This window comes from Nothoprocta perdicaria, unplaced genomic scaffold (assembly GCF_003342845.1).
Source record: "Nothoprocta perdicaria isolate Ctin4 unplaced genomic scaffold, notPer1 scaffold_74, whole genome shotgun sequence".
NCBI classification, from domain to species: Eukaryota; Metazoa; Chordata; class Aves; order Tinamiformes; family Tinamidae; genus Nothoprocta; species Nothoprocta perdicaria.
The window spans coordinates 3017901-3038659 of NW_020456021.1; the positions used below are offsets into that span (position 1 = coordinate 3017901).

The 20759-nt window shown below is 41.5% G+C and overlaps 2 protein-coding genes across 2 annotated transcripts; both read right to left on the reverse strand.

The window, feature by feature from the left end:
* Nucleotides 1-1144: 1144 nt before the first annotated feature.
* On the reverse strand, nt 1145-5206 carry LOC112957598 (cytochrome c oxidase subunit 7A2, mitochondrial). Its single transcript, XM_026051269.1, has 4 exons — nt 5150-5206; nt 4216-4305; nt 2179-2263; nt 1145-1370 (listed from the first exon to the last, which is right to left on the reverse strand). The coding sequence occupies exons 1-4, from the start codon at nt 5165-5167 to the stop codon at nt 1312-1314; spliced, it is 252 nt and encodes an 83-aa protein (XP_025907054.1). The 5' UTR covers nt 5168-5206; the 3' UTR covers nt 1145-1311.
* Nucleotides 5207-8922: 3716 nt separating this feature from the next.
* TMEM30A (transmembrane protein 30A) lies at nt 8923-20710 on the reverse strand. Its single transcript, XM_026051250.1, has 7 exons — nt 20425-20710; nt 15439-15555; nt 14622-14729; nt 13975-14062; nt 13489-13632; nt 11832-12038; nt 8923-10324 (listed from the first exon to the last, which is right to left on the reverse strand). Exons 1-7 carry the CDS (start codon nt 20692-20694, stop codon nt 10131-10133), a joined length of 1128 nt encoding a protein of 375 aa, XP_025907035.1. The 5' UTR covers nt 20695-20710; the 3' UTR covers nt 8923-10130.
* Nucleotides 20711-20759: the final 49 nt, after the last annotated feature.

Consider the following 20759-nt stretch of genomic DNA (forward strand, 5'->3'; position numbering starts at 1 on the left):
ACAGTAAAATGAGTAGACGCATTCGGGTGGCGAGTGAGGTTACAAATGATTCCCACCACGCTACCCACCAACCTAATAATGATGTTTCCTAGAAGCAGATTTACACAGTGGGCATTTTCACTGATCCCRTTACCTGGCTCAGAGTAAAAATAAGGGCTGTGTTAGCAGCATAGAGTTGTTAGTAGGTACCGCCAGGCAATTTCAGGCCACAGTCAATTCTTACTTATTAATTAATTAACACATTGACTCATCTCCAGTTGCATCTGTCATTCAATACTGTGGAGCWATGGTCTAAACCTCACCCTGCTGCTTATGTCCTGTTTTCTGTGCGAGGGCTTAAAAGAGAAGACAGATTAGAAGATACCTGCTTTTCAGTTTGCAAAGTTCTTGGCGGCTGTCTCAGTGTGCTTCTCTCAAATTGAATAGTAGCTTTCTTTAGAGTTTTAACAGCAATGCTAACAACTGTAAATATCCCTGTAAGTCAGAAAAGGAAAAATATTGTGCTCGTCTTGTATTTCATACTTGTTCTAAAATACCCTGTGATTATGATCTTCTTCCATGTCCCATGCTAAAGAACTAATTGCTATCCTTATCCTAACAAATAATCCAGCTGTGGTCTTCTGAAAGATGAACCAATGCTGGAAAATTACGAGCATTTAAAGATGATAAACATATATATGTTGATTTTATGAGCAGCAAAATAAATACATGAACATRAGCACTTCCCCAAATACCCAGAAATCCTCATTCCCCATAGGAAATATGAGATTCCATTAACCTGTGCCAGACAAAAGACAACAGATAAAAAATCTGAAATGTGAAACTATCAGGTTCAACTGAGAATGATGATTACATCTTCAATTTGAATATTCTTCATTTCAGTGCAGGCTTAGCCTAATTCCCATCATTATTTTAAGATCACCTTGATCACTAAAGACAGAAGATACAATTATTGTATAATAAAGATACTGCTTTCTGACAAGGACTCRGGGCATTTAACTCACTTTTGAAGCATTAACATAAACCACATTATGAAATAAAAGGGGCTCTTGCTACTAGACATAATTAAGAGTTTAAACATTTATTGAACTGATAAGTGCACAATGAAACTAAAATGTACTCTGATTTAGAACACATTTGACACAATACAGGCCACAACAAAGCACTGTAAAAACTGCTTTATTAATTGCAGTTAACATGTTTCAATTAAATAGTGATTCCAAACATTAAGTCAGCTGCTTCTAAGACGTGTAAGCCACGACCACAATCACATGGAGCTGGACGAAGAGATGCCATCACCTTGGCCTGGAATCATTTCTGTTTCTTCGGCATTGAAGCGACAGTCAGTTCATAAAGGACGTAGCCTGTCCCTGAAGTGGGAGATAGAAAAGATGCTTTGAGAATGGTCAACACCGATTGTTTCCAGTCAACATTAATTCCCCAGATTGTTATTGAAGAAATATTGATAATAAGCAGCGGTAATTCAGACACAACATAGTTCCACAGGCATGGCTCAACTATTTTTTACTGGCCTTTAGAGAACAAAATTAACTTTCTATAGACCGCATAATTACAAAGAAAAGCTTAAAAATGAAAAGACAAAAGACAAAAAGGGGAGAAAGATAAATTCATATTTAGAGATGTATATAGATAACCATAAAGTATAATTTATTCCTAAGATAGCTGTGAAATATAGTTATACTAGCGGCAATTACAAACCCACACAACAAGCAACATGACAGTAAAACAACATGACAAAATCTGGATATATTCTGCTAGCTTCAGAGCACAGTTTCAAAGCCTCAGCAATGCACATTTAACTTAGCATTAAGAACGAGGCTAGTGGTGCATAGGACCATTACATTTCACTCCTTTTCAGCATCAACTATTGAAGTAGTTCTAACTTTGTCTAACATGAATACATTCATGCTGAAGGTGCCTGCAGTGCCGGGYACAATTCACCAGGAAAAGAGAGATTTCAGATGCAAAGTTAAATAATAAATACAAGATCAGAATGTCCAAAGTCCCTTTTTTCTGTCTACAAAAAGGATTTTTCATGCTCCAAGGAACAGACAGAAGGAGCTGCACTTACGGAGGAAACGTACCGAAGAGTAAATATTTTAATATTAGCATGTTGGAGACTGCACCAAACGGTAAATATTTTAGTATTAGTCTTACCAAGAACTGTAATAGCCATGGTGACTTTRTACAATAAAGAATCCATTAACCCTCCTTTAAGGTGAACTGGAATGCCATTATCCTCCTAATGGAAAAGAGGGAAAATAAAAACATGCTCTTTAAGTGTAGTTCTTGCCGTACTGAACTTATATAATTAAAACTAAGCAGAACGGGAATTACTAAATCTTCCCTCCTCCCACAAGATGTTGGAGATCTCGAACACCCCATCTGAGGTTCATCCTTGTCTCTCAGGTTTCCACTCCAGCGGAGGGGGTTGCTTGTTGCTTGCCCTCATTTTGGAAGGGCAGCACAGAGACTGTGACCTACAGCGTGGGAGACGCTTACGYCTTTCAGCATATGGAAAGCTGCCTGACCCCACCTGAAGGGAAAACACTCCCAAAACCAGATCCAACGTGATCTCTGCCCCTGCCAGCACGGTTAGGTTGCCCTGAACTGCGAGTTTGCACCCAGGCCGCTGCTCTGCATCGTGACCTGGTTTAACTGGAGATTCCACATGGAAGGAAACAGAGCGAGGGAAGGAGGGAGAGCGGGGAGGGAGGGAAGGAGGGAGGGAGAATGGGTTTGTGGCCAGGCTGGTGAACGAGCTGAGCCTCAAGGACTTGGGCAGGAGCAGCAGGGCCTCCGACCTCCCCCCATCCAGGAGCCTCTCCCCACCTGCACACAAGGAGCGCCCGGCACCTCGGGCAGCACCCAGGGAACACCGGCCTCCTCTCTGGGAGCAAGGGAAGCGGGAGCCACCAAAGCTGCCCCAGCAGGGCAGAGCTTGTATCGCAGCAGCCCCTGCCCTGCCCTGTCCGCAGTCGCACCGCTCCTGGCCGGGGCTCCCAGCGCGAGGGAACCCACCGCTCCCCTCGGAACAGGGAGCTCAGAAACTGCCTGCAAAGATTCCTTGTTTTTCTCATCATTAACCCAATCCTTTAAGATCTTTACTATTTTTATAACTGAGAAGTATTTTACTACTACCTCCTCATTAAGAATTATGAGGCTTATCTGCCAACTGTGAGTATATCTGCAAGACAGCAGACTGGATTTTTCACTGTACTTCTATCCTCTCACTTGCTGTTTTTCACAGAAACACACAGAATGTTCAAGGTTGSAAGGGACCTCKAGAGATCATCTAGTCCAACTCCTGCTCCAGCAGGGACACCCAGAGCACGGGGCACAGGGCGGCATCCAGGTGGGTTTGAAGACCTCCAGAGAAGGAGACTCCACARCCTCCCTGGGCAGCCTGTTCCAGGCCTCTGTCACCCTCACAGTAAATAAGTTCCTCCTCAGCCGGAGATGAAACTTCCTGTGTTTCAGCTCACACCCATTTCCCCTTGTCCTATCGCTGGCCACCGATGAGAAGAGCTTGGCCCCTTCTTCCCTGCATTCTCCCTTCATGAACTTATACATGTTAATCAGATCCCCTCTCAGTCTTCTCTTCTCCATGCTGAACAGGCCCAACTCACTCAGTCTCTCCTCATATGAGAGATGTTCCAGTCCCTTAATCATCTTTGTTGCTCTCCACTGGACCCTATCTAGGAGCTCCAYGTCCCTCYTATACTGGGGTGCCCAGAACTGCACCCAGTACTCCAGGTGCGGCCTCACCAGAGCTGAGCAGAGGGGCAGAATCACCTCCCTCGACCTGCTGGCAACATCCTCCTGATGCAGGCCATTTTCCTCCATTTGTTCTTAAAAAACAATCCCCCATCCCATTCCAGGCTACTTCACAGAGTTGCACAGTACCAACCGCTCCCAGTAAAACCAGGTATTAAATCCTCTCTCAGAATAAAAATCCCTAGAGAGCAGGCAAGTCAAAGGATGCAGTTTCAAATACTGTTAAATTCTGTACAAAATATTTTGCTTTGCTGATTTCAAAAACTGTAATCATCCAGCTGATTCAATAACTTGTTAACAAGGACATGAAGCAAGCTTCTAGTAGGCTCCTTTTTAAATAAAAAAAAACCCAGACAACTATGTTCTACCAAGCCTTTGTTTTCTACCAATGCTCCATTATCAAAGTTCACTTAGTACCTGAAAAAGCTTCTGCTTCTCAGCAACTCTATTTTCAATCTGCCTCCGTGAGGCAGTGCTTATGGTCCTCTGGGAAACCGGGCGAAGAGCCTAAACAAAAGATAATGAAATTACSGGTTTTGAAACACTGCTTCAGATACAGCCACACTGAAATAGCTCCTTTTAAAATTGAAAAATGCAGCAAAGCAAGAAGAGAAACCAATCCTCCAACATATATAAGAAACTGAGTGGCTGGTTACCCAGAACAAAATACAAACACAGACACACACACACAAAACAGAGCTAATAAAACAAAACAACGTTCTGCTGTGCCTTTAGCTCGGATCTGGTTCTGCAGTCGGATCACGTAAGTGTCCCTTGTTACAGAACAGGCCACCAAAAACCCCACGGTTCCTACAGTATAATTCCCTCAAGGTCTAAAGCCTGCTTTTGTTAACAGGCCGAGTCCCAAAATTTAGAATTGACTGCACCTCCAAGCCCTTAAAAGTCTCGCCCAAGGACGTTTCTCCCCTTCTCCTCCCACACCCAAAATGAAGGCAAATGAAGGCAAATGAAGGCAAATGAAGGCAAATAAAGGCAAATAAAGGCAAATAAAGGCAAATAAAGCCCAGGCTGCCCACACAGGGCGGCTGCAGGGCGCGGAACGCGGCGCTGCCCCGCGCCGCCTCCGCGCGCCGCCAGCAGCGCCGCTCTGCGACCCGCTCCGGACAGCTAACGGCACAGAGGCGGGTTACCGCGGCAGCCTCCACGCGGGGACAGCCCCGCGCCCGTCACTGCCCGCGCCTGCAGGCCCAGCACGGCGGCGGGGACGCGGGGCCGTAACCGCCGTTGCCCCGCCGGAGGCTGACAGGGACAGCGACAGGCGGACACGACGCGCGGCGCGGACACGCGCACGGACGCGCGCGGGCCCAGGCAGCCCCGTCCCCCCGCGCACCAGCAGCCTCCGCCACATCTCGCCGCTTGGTCCCGTCCCCTCCCGCCGGCTGCAAGGGCACCGGAAGCGGAAACAGCGCTCCTCCCGCCGCCCCGCTGCCGCCTGGGGCGCCGCCCCGCGGGGGGGCGGGGTGACGGTCCTCCGGGGGAGGCCGCCTCGCGCAACATGGCGGCGCCTCGGCGGGAAGGGCGCGGGTTTTGGGTCCCTCTGGGAAAACCCTTTGCTTTCATCCCAGCTTTCCCCAGTAAACGGGGGGGAAAGTATCAAAGCTGTCAGCCTTACCCGAGTGGGATATTAAAAGTCACCCTTTAGAAAGCACAACCGGTGCTTCAACAAAGCAGCATTTCCAAGAAATGGTTTCCAAGCAGTCCAGTTGTGATATTATATAAAACCACAGAACACGTTACTACTCCTGGAAATGCATCCCATTCATTGCTCTTCCAACCTTTCATCTTCTGAGTGTACATACTATTCATATTTTGGTCTTCATATACCTAGTGCATTTATACACTACCAAAGGGATCATAATCTCCAGAGAAATAACCACCATTTAAGTTTTGGCAGTGTGGACAATACTCTGTTATGTCTTAATCTCTGCTTCAGTGCTGTTTCCTTTCAAAAGACAGTATATAGCAGAAAGGCCTCCCTTGAAGCTTAGTGTGATGATCATCAAAGCCACAAGAAGGCTGCTCAGGACACCAGCTGTCCTTGCTCTAAGGGTCATTTTATGAAGCAATTAAAACTTGAAGAAAGAGAAATGATGACTTGCAACCCCAGGGTGAGAGATTTCAGAGATGCAAAAACCACCRCTACTGTTCCTAACAGCCTAAACAACTTTCACATGTACTTTAATTAATTAAAGTCAATTAATCAAAAATCTCGATATTGAACAATTTTGTCTCAGCCTGAATAGAAATTGTGACCCAGTCTCACTCTTAAAGTTGGTGCTCGATTCCAAGCACATTTGTTAGTGGAGAAAATTGRGAACAATCACAGAATGGTTAGGGTTGGAAGGAACCATCCTAGGTCTCAGGCAGAATTAAAGGACTTCCTGTTCCTTCTGAAAAGCTACAGTGGAAAAAAAYTTTTCCCCTCCCTCAGAACTAGCAAGTTTCCTCACTAGGAGCATTCCCTACAAATTCCCTACAAGAGTCTGTCCCAACCTATACAAATATCTGTGAGGTTAATACATTACTACATGAAGCATATACTGACTTCAACTGACCAGCTCTTGCCCTACCTAGGCAAGCTTGCAAGAATGCAGTAATGCAGTCACATTTTCCTTTCTTCCAAGATTGCTATGGTCCTGTATTTCCTCTTTTCAAAGCAACTAATGAGGTCATTAATTACATTCCTGGCTCTGTAATGTTCTTGGGGAGGGAAGAAAAAAAAAAAAAAAAAAAAAAAAGATTTTTTTCCCCCCCTCAATCTGAGCACAATCCACATCTCAGGTGATACTCAATTCAGTTTGTACATAACTCTGCTATTTGGTTTGATTGATTCTTTCGGGCTATCCTATCTGAAATCATAGCTCAGCAGTAAAGAACTCCACCCACTTTGCTTCAAATCAATTAAAACATTTTTTAAACCTTCCTGAGCTATCAATAATTATTGACTCGTGCCTTTTTATCTTCAATTTTATTCCCAAAAGGAAATGAAGTACATTGTTTTTGTCAGCAACTTCAGACTTTGTAGCAGCAGCTGGCATAAACTCAAAGGATGGGTAAGAGTAACCTGCAGTGGTGCTTTATTCCAAAACACAGTTGGAGTGTAACTAAAGCAAAAGGCTCAGAAGATGGTTTGTTATTCATGATTCAGATTACATAAGCACAGTAGTTCTTAACAGGCCATATCTTACTCTCTCCATCAGAGAGTGTAGAGACGACTTCTCTCTACATCAAAACTGCCAAGTAAGATTATACTTCACATGGGTGGAATTATGTTGATTGATTTTGCAGCCATGTCAGGATCATGGCACTGAAGCAGGCGTTCTACCTTGGAATACCTTTTCATGGTGTTACAAGCATAAGATGTGAGCCTTACCTAAGCTGATCATGCTGCTACTGAAGAGAGACAGGAAGAAAGCTTTTTTTTTTTTTTTTTTTCCTCCCTCTCTCTCTCTCTTTCCCCCCTCTCTCTCTCTTCCCCCCTCCCCCCCCCTTCTTTTTTCTTCTCTCTCCCCTCCAAGTTGGAATATGAGAATTTTTGGAAGGCTGGTCAACATAAATAGTCCTATTCTATGCTCTTAAACATAACAACATAAATAGTCCTATTTCTATGCTCTTAAAACGCTCTTAAATCAGTGTATTTATTTCACTTCATTTCCCATCTGTCTGTCGCAATCCTCCTCTTCCCACTGAAAGCAATGCAGGGAGAAAGGCACAGCCAGTAATTCCCATTGCTGAACGCAGCCCAAACACTAACGTTCACTGGCCTATTTGACTGAGTCAGGCAGCTATGTACGGTTGCAGGTATTATTTGCTACTAGACTGTCAAGCCAGTTCCTCCTAGAGATTTCCATTTGAAGAAACAAACAAGCAAAAGGAGCAAAAATAACAAGCCTTGCAATCCTTGGGCCCTCACATTCACAATGGAAACAAAATCAGGCTGCTGGGAATCTATTTTTTTTAACAATGTCACCTTGGGAGGCAAAGGCCCCAAAACATCCTTCTCATTACAGCTACAACCTAATGAACTTTTGCTCTCAGACAAGCACATGCGACAACTCTTACGTAGCCTGATATGGGTTAAAAGTGCCTGAAGTGACAATCTGCTTTGCTACCAGGATGAAGATGCTAAGGACAGACTGGAACACTGCTTAGCAAGCAGGTCTCACACAGGTGAATGTCCTTGCAAAGCTCTTGYAAAAGACAGGGCTATACCTCAGCTTCCCAGATTACTCTTTCCAGGGAAGATACATTTATTAGTAGGCTCCCAAGTCAACAGTGGCTTTCAGGACACTTACTATCATCTCACAGAGATGAGACTAAAAGGCAGCATTTAAAATGAAAAAATGAATTATTTCCTTAAATAAAAAAATGGAGTGAAGCAAAATATATTTACATCTATTACATTTAAAGTGAAAAATACTCCTTTTAAAAATCAAAATATATTAATGATGAGTATTTCAGAGAAGCACTGTGCTCAGTAACTCCTGGACTAGCAACTAATCTACAGATAAAAGCCAGTTTATTTAGCATTTTGTGTGAATTTTATGCTTTATAATGTACAGATATTGAAGTTACACACCCTTTTTAGGTAATTCCAGCAGCACACATGACACTGTAGAACACTGTAGAACAGTTCAACAGCCTTATAGATGTTAAATGGCCCTACGCTGAATCATTATATTATGAAAATAAATCACAATGTGGCTATGGAAAGCCTGCCTAATTTCACAGTTCATGCAAACTTATATACTAAAACTGAAAGTTTAAAAAATGGTAACACAAAATTCAGTAAAAAATGGTGATGTGTACACATGATAAATGCAGTGCTGTTTAGAAGGTGGCTATATATCGAGCAATGACAGCATTAATAAAGAACTTGTAACAAATATGCAACCTCAGAAATATAACTTGTCTGAATCACATCCACACTTTATCCAGCTGAATTAAATGCATCTTAAAGAACAAAATAAAATCTCTTAGCAAATGGTTTGCAGAATTTATTAGTTCTTTTTAATATATATTCAATACTTTATCAAGCTAGTTGCATATAAAGTGATCTCCACCATATACATTACAATTTCTGTGCATCATCTAAAAAAAAAAAGTCAACCAAAAAGCAATAGTTTACAGGTTACAGTTAATGTTGAATTGACCCCAAAAGTAAACCCTTCAGTAATGTCATTTAAGATGCTAACCTGCACTTTGCTTCTAACTGCAACATTTAAATTCAGTTTCACAGCAAGCTCAAGCTGTATTGAAACAGAGGCTACTGTCATCTCAATTTTTCATTTCTGTAATTCAGGATTTCAACACAGCAGAAATTTAATGTGTTGTTTACTCCAAACAAGGAAATGGAGTATGACCTTTCCTTTACAACAAAGCCTGCTAGGAATATGTATGCCTCAAGAAAATACAGAAATTCCTTCAGTAGAAGAACTATCCAAACCGGATTTATGAATGGGAAAAAATATATATTTTAATGTTTTCTTGATTAATGCTTGGAGCTGCTCATAAAAAGCAAAAGCAGCAAGCACAATAGGTAAACTAGTATTAATAATGAATTAAAGCAAAGCAGGTTCTACCTGCAGCAAGCGCTTCCCAGTTTAGATCACACTTTAGAATGGATTCATGCAGATAATTGACAAATAGATCTCCTGGTATCTTTGCAAGATGCTAGTTTACTGGCCAGGCACATTTGTTGTAAATATAAAAAGAACCCCAAGTGCTGTAATCAGCACTGCACTTTGAGAATTTAACATAACAGAATTGGGTAGGACATAGGAAAAATATTTAACAACTTATATAAATATATTAACATCGCAGCAAGAAATGTAAGAGCCCATGCACAAAACACAGTAACCTGAAAAAAAAAAAACATTAAAGACTTGACTTTTGCTTTCAACAGCACTGACATATGAATTCTGAAGATCCTTGCAAATTTACACAGTATGTCACAACAGTCTTTCTCCACGCAGTCGGTATGTACGGAATCATACTGACATTACACAGCACAGGAACAAGCAGCAGATGCACCAAGGGGACAGAAGCTCTATGCATCATGTGGCCTGCCCAGATAGGGGCAGATATCAGAAAACCATTTCTGACAGCAGCAGAGATACAATCAATACAGATAATTGGATACCCGTCATTCTCAGGAGTTAATCCACAGTGAAGGGAAAGATTAAAAAAAAAAACATATATATGCACCCAGCCTCACAAGTGACATAAGCAGAGATTTAGCTTTCAAAAACTGGGTCCATTCTGGGCTGGCCTTGATGCACATGCAGTACACTGGTTTTCAGAATGCAGGATTAATTGGGAATGTCTGCACTAGTGTTTCGATTTCCATATTTGTGATGGATGATCAGCAATACGACTCCTAAGAAGAAGCATATGGACCCCACAGTGATGTAAGCAATTCCCAAAAAGGGATTTTTGCCTCCCATCCATGAGATGGTGCTTAGGATCATTCTTTTTCTTCCATCAAAGCTGTGCACAGGATAATCTGAAGAACATTTAGGAAAATAAGGAACATGTTCCCAAACCTATTGGCATTTTGTCTGCCTCAGTAAGATACTGGATCATTTCATTCAGGCTCCAAAGACAAACATCCCTCTGTGAATACCAGAGGTGCAGATAAATATTAAAGATTTAGTGTTCTTTATTTAGACAAAGACTAAGCTACGTTCTGTGGCAGGAGTTCTCAAGCTCTCTTTAAGTGAAGAGTAAATGGATCCATCTGTCAGCTTCAGAAGACAACTTCTATAAAATGAGAGAAAATCAGATTCTTTAATTATGAAGTTCTTACTACTGACGTTCCTTCAGTTTTATGGGCACTCCCCACTGTTTCGCCGCACAGACCACGACAGCAGCATTCTCCATGAGCACTCGGCAGCAGCCAAACAAGCAATCCAGAGCTGTCAGACATCAAGAATTCAGTAACTATGACAACCCTACTGCACTTCTGCCTACTCTTTAGTTTGCCAAAACAGGATTGCAGCCATCACTCACCTGATCTGCCATTTTGCTTGCCTCCAAAGTCCTACATTACATCTCGTTGTTGTTCTCTAACACCAGAGGTTAATAGATTGAAAATGTACTCTCAAATTTCTAGGCTAACAGTTACCTCTGCTCTGTTCTTCTAATGTTCTTCTCTCACAAAATGTGAGAGAAAGAAGGGTAATGAGAGACTGACTTCACTCTTTTGAGAGCTCAAGTCAAGGACACAGAAGACACTAGCGTCTTCCAAAGTCTGCCCATCAGGAAAAATATGTAGCTTTTTTCCCTGGGATTAATATGCTTCCATCACCTCCTCAGACAGGCCTCCTGTACAGGAACTGCAGAAACTTTCTATACAGTTTCTGTATGCCAACTATGTAGTCTTGCAAGCTATGTAATAGTAGTTTAAAGCATCAAAATAAATTGCACTTGACTCAAAGAAAATAAGCTAAGGTTAAAAACGTACTGCATAAAAGGCCATTAATTTATAGATTGCTCCTGTATTAGAATGCATCTGGAGATCCTTCATTCTCCAAAGTAGGCTATTYCCATTTTTTCTGATTTGGAACTATATTTTTAGCCTAAAAAAAAGGCTCTCAGTAACCCTGCAGAATCATACTCTTCAGGAAATAGTCTAAYTAGTTGAGACAACTCAGACTTCACAAAAGCTATCCTGAATTTAAAACTAGCCCCATTATTTCATTCGTGAACCCTAAAAAAATTCTGAATCTTATCCAAGAAACAGGTGCAACTTGTTTTATAAGTTCACACTGGAGTACTATTTAGTTCTTAGACTATATTAAGAGTACCAAGACAGTCCTTATTCTACACAATTCTCACTAATACCTTCCAATCCCTGTTCACTGCCATCTCTTTTCAGAGATCCTAGGAGAYGAGGCTCGTTCAGTTGGAACCTCCACAGACACCACAAAACCTCCACACCACACCACCACAGAACCTCCAGTGATCCAGCTAATGCTGCTGGGAGCTGCTGAAGGTTTTCAAAAGGATACTGTATGTGATATCCAGGGAGTACTTTCCAGCCTGCAGGGTCGGCTGGAAGTTATTCTTCCTCTCGATGAGGCGATAGAGCTTGCGGAACGTAGGCAGCGCCGCCGTTCGCATCCACACGATGAAGTCCTCGTTGATGAAGCCATTGTTGTCGGGCTCYGAGTCCAGCATGTACACTGGCTTGGGCCAGTTTACAGGCTTGGTTGTGCCTAGGGGCAAAGAAAAACAACAACAGAACAATGCAGGGCTCGGAATGACATGTGAGGGGAGTGCCCTCAAAATTCTCACTCACCTTACAAAGAACACGTATTAGTTTTGAAGTAATAGGATCAGCCAGGCTGGCTCATTCCTATTTCAACACTGCTCGACAGCTTTGTTTTAGGCAGCTTAAATAATAGTCCATATTCACTTACTCTCACGCTAGCATTGTTCGTTAAACAAGTTCTCCTCCTCTATGTATTTATAGAGATTAGGAAATTTTGTCTCAAAATATTAAGCTACCTTAGTGAGATAATTCTCCCTTATGATTGCAACTTCTCTCCCGGTGCCTACAATTTGACTACCACTCCGCAGACCATRAGCAAATAAAGTTGGGCACAATATTTCAGATGGTGTCACACTGCTGCTTTGTTATGCACTGTTTTCTTAAATCTAATGGAAATATAATTCTGCACCTGTACTAGGCTAAGATATCTGGCTTTCCAAGGACAGCACCACTTTGGTAATATATAATTTAGCTATGACTAAGCAATAAATCCACACTAGATTAGACAAGAAGCTATTATATACTTTGCATACATACACACACCTTAAAGCCTAAGGAAGATTACCTTTTTAGCCAGAGATAATTATGGTTTACCGAACTGTAGTTAGCTCAGCAAATAAGAGAGAATTTAGTCACTTCTAATAGTAAATAAATAAATAAATAAAAAGTTTGGTAACAATTGGAGGATTTGTTTTAGAACCAAGCCCTATGGCAGTGAGCATTTTAGACTATTTCCAACTTTCAAGTGAAATAAGGATTAGAAGAAAAATTCACGTTAAATATTATTCTCTGATTTTCAACAGCCTAAAGTGCAACKAGAAATGTCATTTAACACACACCCCCCAACAACGTAAAATAGAAATTAGCTGCTAAAGTGTCACAGAAACTAAACTAAATAATTAAAGAATTGCCACAGAGAGCATAAGGAAAATAGAAAAACTACAAGTCTTTTTAAAGATAATTTTCTGTTTGAATACTTTTTTTTGTATTTTCAGTTCAACTTCTTCATCTAACCTTTCTCTGTACTTCAGGCATCTCCTCTTCCCTTTTCAAATCTAGCAGAGCTTTATATTACATTTATTTATACTATAACATAGAAAATTAGAGGCCTACGTTGATAATAAGCTACTAACTGAAATTACTTCTCTGTAGCTTTAAAAAGAGCAGAATAAAAACAGGTCTTAGTTTCACAGTTACAAGTTAAGAAGTTAAACACAGATTTTAGCTTTCTTATTTATAGGTAACTTTCTAGAGTAGTTTTTAAATCTGTTTTTCTTCAGAGAACTACAGTATTCTTACAGTCATTAAAATGATGTCAGCGAGGTAAAATTCAGRCTGAGTCAAAGTGTTCTTGAAGTGTTCTGATAGTCTTTTGATCTTAAAATCTTGCTTACCTTGGAAAAGCGCGGTTAAGTTGTTGGTATCTCCTGAAGGATTCCTGAACTTTACATTTTTATCTGTCCACCATGCGATGCCCTTTTTAATCAAAGGAATAGGAATCCTTGTATCGTTATCAAGGCGGTATAATTCCAATGTATCTAAGGAGAAATTCAGATTAGAAAAAACAACTTGGTCATACGGATCAGATAGCAGTGTATTGTAATACAGAATATGTGTGTCTGTTTCAGAGCTGTAAGAGCTCCTCACAACAAATATTTCCATCCATTATGTGCTGTAAGATTAACTCAATCCTGATGGGCATTCCGAAAMACAAAAAAGCAACAGCAGTAAAGGGAAAAACATCTACTACATCTACTGAGCAATCAATTCAAAAGATAAAAAGCATTATGTTTTTACACAAGATTAATTTCCAACACAACATGAAAMATGAATTACATCATGAAAACACCCCAAGTGCTAATTTAAAGGTGCTACCATACCATTAAACATACTGTTGGCAATAGCTCCACAAGGAGCAATAGGCTTGTCCTCATTGGTGCGGTAAGGCTCGCATTCCTTACTGGGATTCTGGTATTTAGAAAGAGAGAAAGACAGGTAAGTGTGCTTTGAACTTTYTGGAACTCCCCTTTCAGAACATTTAAAAGGGGTGTGTGTGTATGTGTGTGTGTGTGGTTTTTTTTTTTTTTTTCTGTCTGGAGTCATATAAAGACCCAAACATATGTGCATTCCTCYTAAAAATGAGGAAAGGTAAACACTCCAGCCCTGAGCATTGCACCTTTTTTTTGCACAGTATACACAGTCTGGATATTTCCTAATAATGCTGAAGTTCAGTATTGAACCTGAATCTACAAAAGCAGGTACATGTAGCTAGACCTCACCTGCTGAAGGTAACATGRCAAATTTGAACTATTCAACACCAAAATATCTTCACGGCACACTATTACTATCCACTAACTGAAATTACTTAAGCACAATGSAGTCATTTCCCTGTAACCAAAATGACCTCTATTACGCAAGGACAAAACCCGGTCACTTAAGCATTATTCAAATATATACTCTGGTACACAGTGATGTATGCAATAGCCAGAAGTTGGTTGCTTAGTGCTGCCCAGGCATAAATACTTACGAGTAATGAACTGTTATCTCCATTTAGCTGACTGTCATCTCGAGATTTCACATAACGACGATGGTTTTGATAGAAGTTGGAAAGTCCATAATACATGAAYACATTGCTCTACAGCAAGATGAAGCAAAATGCATTTTCATTCATATAAAGAAGAGACATCAATGAAATGTTTTAAAACAGYGATTGAGAGATTAAATTTTAACCTCTGAAATTTTGTCTTTATTTTACAGCAGCATTAATAAACAAAGTCTCAACTCTCTCCTCCCACTGACGCTAAATATGAAGCATTAGTACTCCTCCTAATCCTAATATAAGATGACATCCTAAAGTCAAACAGCATCAACATGTCATAAGACTATCAGCATGACATTCAGAAGCCCTAAATTCCAACACTTGTCCAATGCTAAGCACCTAAGTGTTACAGCTTGCCTCCAATTTGTCAGGAAACACATGATATTTCTAATTCTTGCTGAATTGAGCTTTTCTTAGTCATGAAGGAATGTCTGSTCTACTGGCTAGCTGTAGGACACATACCAAGCATAGAGATGGCAGATCTACATACATACAATGGAAGTTTTCCAGTTAATATTACACATTTCCCCACAGATTTGGGGAATTACCCATTGATACCAATTTCAGGCTCCGCTGAAAAAGGGCACAAAAGTAAACATACAAACAAAGTCTATCAAATCCAAGTGAACAAGACCACTAGAAACAGCCTTTTCATATGGAAAAGAAGACTTCAGTAGTGCTGAACTCTTATCAAAGGAACTGTATTAAACAATTTTAATTCTACTGTATATTCAAGATAGTATACCTCAAATGAATGCTCCAGCGTGAAGTCAATGGTGCAAGTACAAGGTGGTGTGCTGTCCCAGGACACATTTAAACATTTGTTGCAAGGACTAGAAGGCTCTGTTCCTGTATAATCAATCTATAATAAAATATATATATATATCTCATTAAATTACAATGGCAGGGTGAAAAAAAAAATAGTATGTCAAATAGCTGGTGTAGATTCATTTTGCAACCTTTTTTTCACCTCTACTCCAAAACCTTACTCAGGTCTACAGGTTCAATTCCTGCCTCAAACAAATTTAACTCTAGGGTAGACCATTACTTTCTGGTTAAAAAAAAAAAAAAAAAAAAAAGAAGAAAAAAAAAAACAGATGATGTTTTGATGTTTCTAAACACCCATACTATATATATAATGAGCCAATTTGGGGGCTGCATATTTTCCAAGAGGTTAAAAGTCAATTCAGATATTCAGTATGAAAAATACTTTCACATAAGATTTTGATTTGCCCATATTTGGGCCTAAGTTCTTGGTTTGCCAAGAATGAGAAATACTCACAGATGGATGAGATGACCATAGGTCATAATCTGGCTCATTCAAAATTATTTGTCCTTAATAGCATAGTTGATTAGTAAAAATGATATGAAACCAAACTTAAGCTACCACRAGATAAGTACACCCTGAGCAGCCACGACTTTGCTCTGTGACCCAGGCCGATGACAGTTACCTGTCTGCATTAGCTCTTTCTGCCATTTGCCTTGAGCACGTGAAGGGCAGGAAATAATTAACACCAGCTCAGCAGGTTGGCTTCAAGCGTAGGAAACAAACTATTTAACAGCAACATCATCTGAAGTAGTAGCCTGTTGTTCTGATATCTCAGATCAAACCTGTAGTTTCTATTCTGCTGCCAGATTTTTGACAGACGAGATCCCCTTCTAACCGACCTAGTTGAAACAAGTCAGCCTCAAAAGTTATTAGAGGTGAAAGTCAGACAGGATCCCATAGACTTTGCTTCCTTCACCAAGCAAGATTGAGTCTACGTTCATCTGGAGACAGTACTACATCAGTAGTCCTCGAAGGCTCTATTTAGCTAGGGAACACAGACCAGCACGGTTCTAAACAGACCACATRTCTCATTTATTCATAGCTAATTGTTCTGTTTTCCTCTCTCCTTTTGAAGCAATCTCAACAGAGCATTTTCTTTAGAAAAAAATTAATCTCATTATCTTAGAACTTCTGCACTGAATAAAGAACCATCACAGATAAAGAGCAAAATTCAATTCTTTAAGGCTACAAAAGTTCTGAAGTCTCCAATTTTAAAAATAACATTACATTGTCTAATGAAAGGGAGTATAACAAAACAGAACCATGCTTTTGACCAGTGCTGTCAGCATCTATACAACCCAGGAGCTTTAGTCTAAACTGCCAACGTATATTTTTCTTTCTGCCCCCACATTTACAGTTATCTTTATCCCTTTACCTAACCTACCCAGGACCTACAGCTCTTTTGTAAAAGCTCTCAGATATATTAAATCTGATTGCCATTTTCATCTTCTGACAAATAATGAAATTACTTTGCTAAAAACTTATTGGGCTGCAGCAGAAATTCATCTGATCCAGCATCCTGTCTGTAGGGTCCGGCTGGAGCCAWGCACATCAGACCCACAGAGCAGGCCCTTTCCTCATGGCCTTCTCAGCAGCTGCAGACGTAAGGACATTGGGGTATCTAAGTTATCTGCCACCAAGGACTCTTCAGGCTATTGAGATCCTTCAGAGTTCATTTATATCTTCACACAGAAGAAATCAGAAATAAGACCACTACTGTGTGTGCATATTCTCCATACCAATTATGGTCTCACACACTCCATACCTCACACATCTATTTTCTGTAGCCRCTTCTTGCTTAGAAGTCATCCCAAAACTCTGGTCTTCCTGCAGCCCCTGCCTGTAGCTATTACTAGGACTGCATCATTTCTGAGAATGGCTGGCCAGGACTACACGCAACACGCAAGACGCGTGCAATGGCAAGCTACTTTTTTCCAGTTTTCCATTCCTATTACCGCCTCGATTTACTTGCCTTTCTAACTACTGCTACGGATTTCAGAGTGGTGGAGCAAGAGAATCTCGTATCTTTTTTTCTTTTTTTGGCTATTGCTTAGTTCTTACTATAATTTAATATGCATTGTCAACATGATCCTTCCCCATTTAGTGAGTGAAGACTCCTTCAGTCTTTAAGAGTACAAGCCAAAAACAAACATGCAGCCTTTTCTCATTTTCCGCTCACATAAACTGTTTACAGGGTACTCCCAAAGTATTTACCCCCTTTGAAAACATGAGAAAGTGCTAAACAATCAGCATACAAGCACGATGATTCTGGTACATTAAAGCCGTTGGAAACCCTCCATATTCAAGCTGAAGAGTGCTTATAAAGGAAATCAATGGAAAAAAAAAAACACCTGCATTTTGCTGCTCAATCCTTGTACCTGTATGAGAACAGCCCAGTTCCCAGGACAACTAATGGTTACAATATTTAATTCCAGGAAATTCCAACTGTACACAGATATGTATTTTGGGGGCACACCTCCTATTCAACTCCAATACACTAAGTCTGGAGACATACACACACAGTCAAGAGCCAAGCTATTGTCTAGAAGRTGGGAATAAATAACAAGCTCTGCTTCCTGTTCCAATTACATTTTAAAAATAGCTTAGTCACTGCATCTGGCTTTCAGAAGCACTGGCTCCAGGAGGTAAATTTACAGCTCTTTGTGAATAACATTTGGAGGTTACTACCAAAAGCCAGCATGCTAATCCCAAGGAGAGCCGCTGGAGCTGGAGATACAGGCAGTAGCCRTATCTTACACTGCACTGCTCACTACTACTTGGAGACCAAATGTTGAATTGCAAAACTGGTCATTTAAGTTCTAATACTGCAGCTGTAAAATCTTTCTAAATTTAACTTCTCCCCAGACTGAGCTGGAWGTGCTGGAAAGTGTAATTTAAAGGCAGGTAGACTAATTTCACAATTTCAGTGTTAAACCTCTCTGTGAAAAATGCAAGATCAAAGAACTGGACACAAGCTTCCCCATTTTACTTGCACATCCCTATTGCTGTATCTTGAAGTCATTCTCTCAGAAGTCAAAAACTCCGTCCCTCTTGTCCTCCCAAAGTGCTAATAAACTGAGGAAAACCTCATGTGAGGYGAGTTGACTGAACACACTGAGAAAAATGAATTCTTCTCCAATCATGAATTTCTTGGGGGAAGTATCATCACTTCTTCTAAATTCATCTCATTCCCAAATGTGAATGGCCCCTTCTGTTTTGTAACTACAATCTGACTGTGCAGATTCACCTGGGTTCACCTATGGCTTTTAGTACTGCACCTGTTAGGTGAAAAGACACCGTCAGTAGCTTGTAGCTCTGCAGGAACACAGGACTGAGCTGCTAAGCAGCAGCAGTAGTATAGACACTGAATATGCACACACCAGAAATGCAAGATAAGGGATTAACTTATATCTGTGGACTCAAATTAACCCCTGGTGCACATACTCTRTGCTTATAGATCAACTCGTAGGGAAGAGTTTCACTGGTCCACCCACTGTAAACAAACGGGAATCCTTTGAAAAACAAGATATTTATCTTRAAAATTATTTCAGGGTGGCATTAAAAAAAAGCCTATATAGCCATTACAACTTGGCAATCTTCTCTGAAGCCACTGTGCCAACTTCAAAATATTATGTATACTCTCAAAGAAGGAGTGGTTTTTTTACCTTTTTTCTTTTTTTAATAAACTTATATGCAACATTGGGAGACTGTAAAAAACACTTTGGCTTTTTTTTTTTTTTTTTAAACTTCAACTTTTATTTTCCTTGACTCTAGAGTTTTAGTTCTAAAGAACTTAAGGGTCATTTTCCTTGTCTGGTTTTATAACAGCATYGTTTTTATTGTGATACAGAAGAAGCCACTACTGCTCTTTCATTGTTTACTGTCTACCTCAATTTCTTTAAATAACAAGGCTTYTTTGCCACTGATTATCATCAACTAAGGTACTGTTCTGAACATTACTTATATGAAAAGAACTGGTTATCTAAGTTACTGCAATGACTTCGTCTATAAAAGACAGAATCTCCAACACTCCAAACAACTGCACCTTCCCCCATTAATCTCAGTCCCATTAGCCTACCAGTACTAAGCTGTCAATCCACACATGTGCATAAGATGAACACCTTTGAGTATAAAATGTTTTTTAGCCTAAAAGGAAAACCTTTCCTTTAGCCTAAAAGGAAAACCTTACAATGCACGTGATTCTGCTATCAAAGAGATACAGTTCAGTTCTGTGAAACATGGAGTAACTGAGGCAGCAGAATGGCTGAGTTTCAGGTATAAATGACTTTCAGCTTTTACTTTTAGGGAAAAAAAACACCCGAGGGCCTCATTCTCTCACATTTTTGCTGTTAAGTCCAACTCCGAACATACTGGCTCCTAGGAAGCATGTGAAATCATAAAGAGTTAACATAAAAATTACAGCAATGCATTCACCACAAAGATCTGTCTTGAATTACCCCTCATTACCTCAGATATTGCCTGTTACCATAACTCACCTCATGAAGGCTACACACACTTTTTTTTCTACTGAAAACCTGACGGACCCTGAGCTGTGTGTTCACTGACACCCAGGTCCCCAGGAGTTCACTTAAACCTGACCACAGCACCACAGCCCACGCAGCAGACACTCCTTCAGCTCAGCAGCTACCCGGGCTAATTAATGGTAGCTTGAAAGAGAGCAGAAACATCCAGAGAGCAGAAACGTCCACCTAACCGGGCCGCGCTGCCAGCTCACCCCAGAGGCCACGGAAACCACCGCCGCGACACCCACTCCCGCCTCACSCCGGCGGGGCCGCGGGCGGCTCCCCACGCGCCCCGCGACACCTCTGGCGCGGCCCGGCCCCTTCCCCAGGCCCGCGAGGGGGCCCCGGCGGCAGCTCGCTCCGCCGGTCGCTCCCGCACCTCGTACTCGCGGATGTTGTTGGAGGTGACGAAGATGCCGATGCCGATGGGGATGAAGATGAGGCCGATGATGAAGAAGGCGGGCAGCACCGTGCCCGCCGTCAGGATGGGCTGCCAGGCCGGCAGCCGCTGCTGCTTGAACGCCGTGTTGTCCGGCTTGCGCGTCTTCACCGCGCCGCCSCCGCCGCCCGCGGCGCCGCCGCCCGACAGCCCCACGCCGCCCGACGGGTGCCCGTCGGCCTCCTCCTTGGCGCTGTAGTTCACCGCCATGGCGCCCGCTCCCAGCAGGCCGCGCGCTGCCACCGGCGCCGCCGGCGACGCCACCGCCCCGCGCC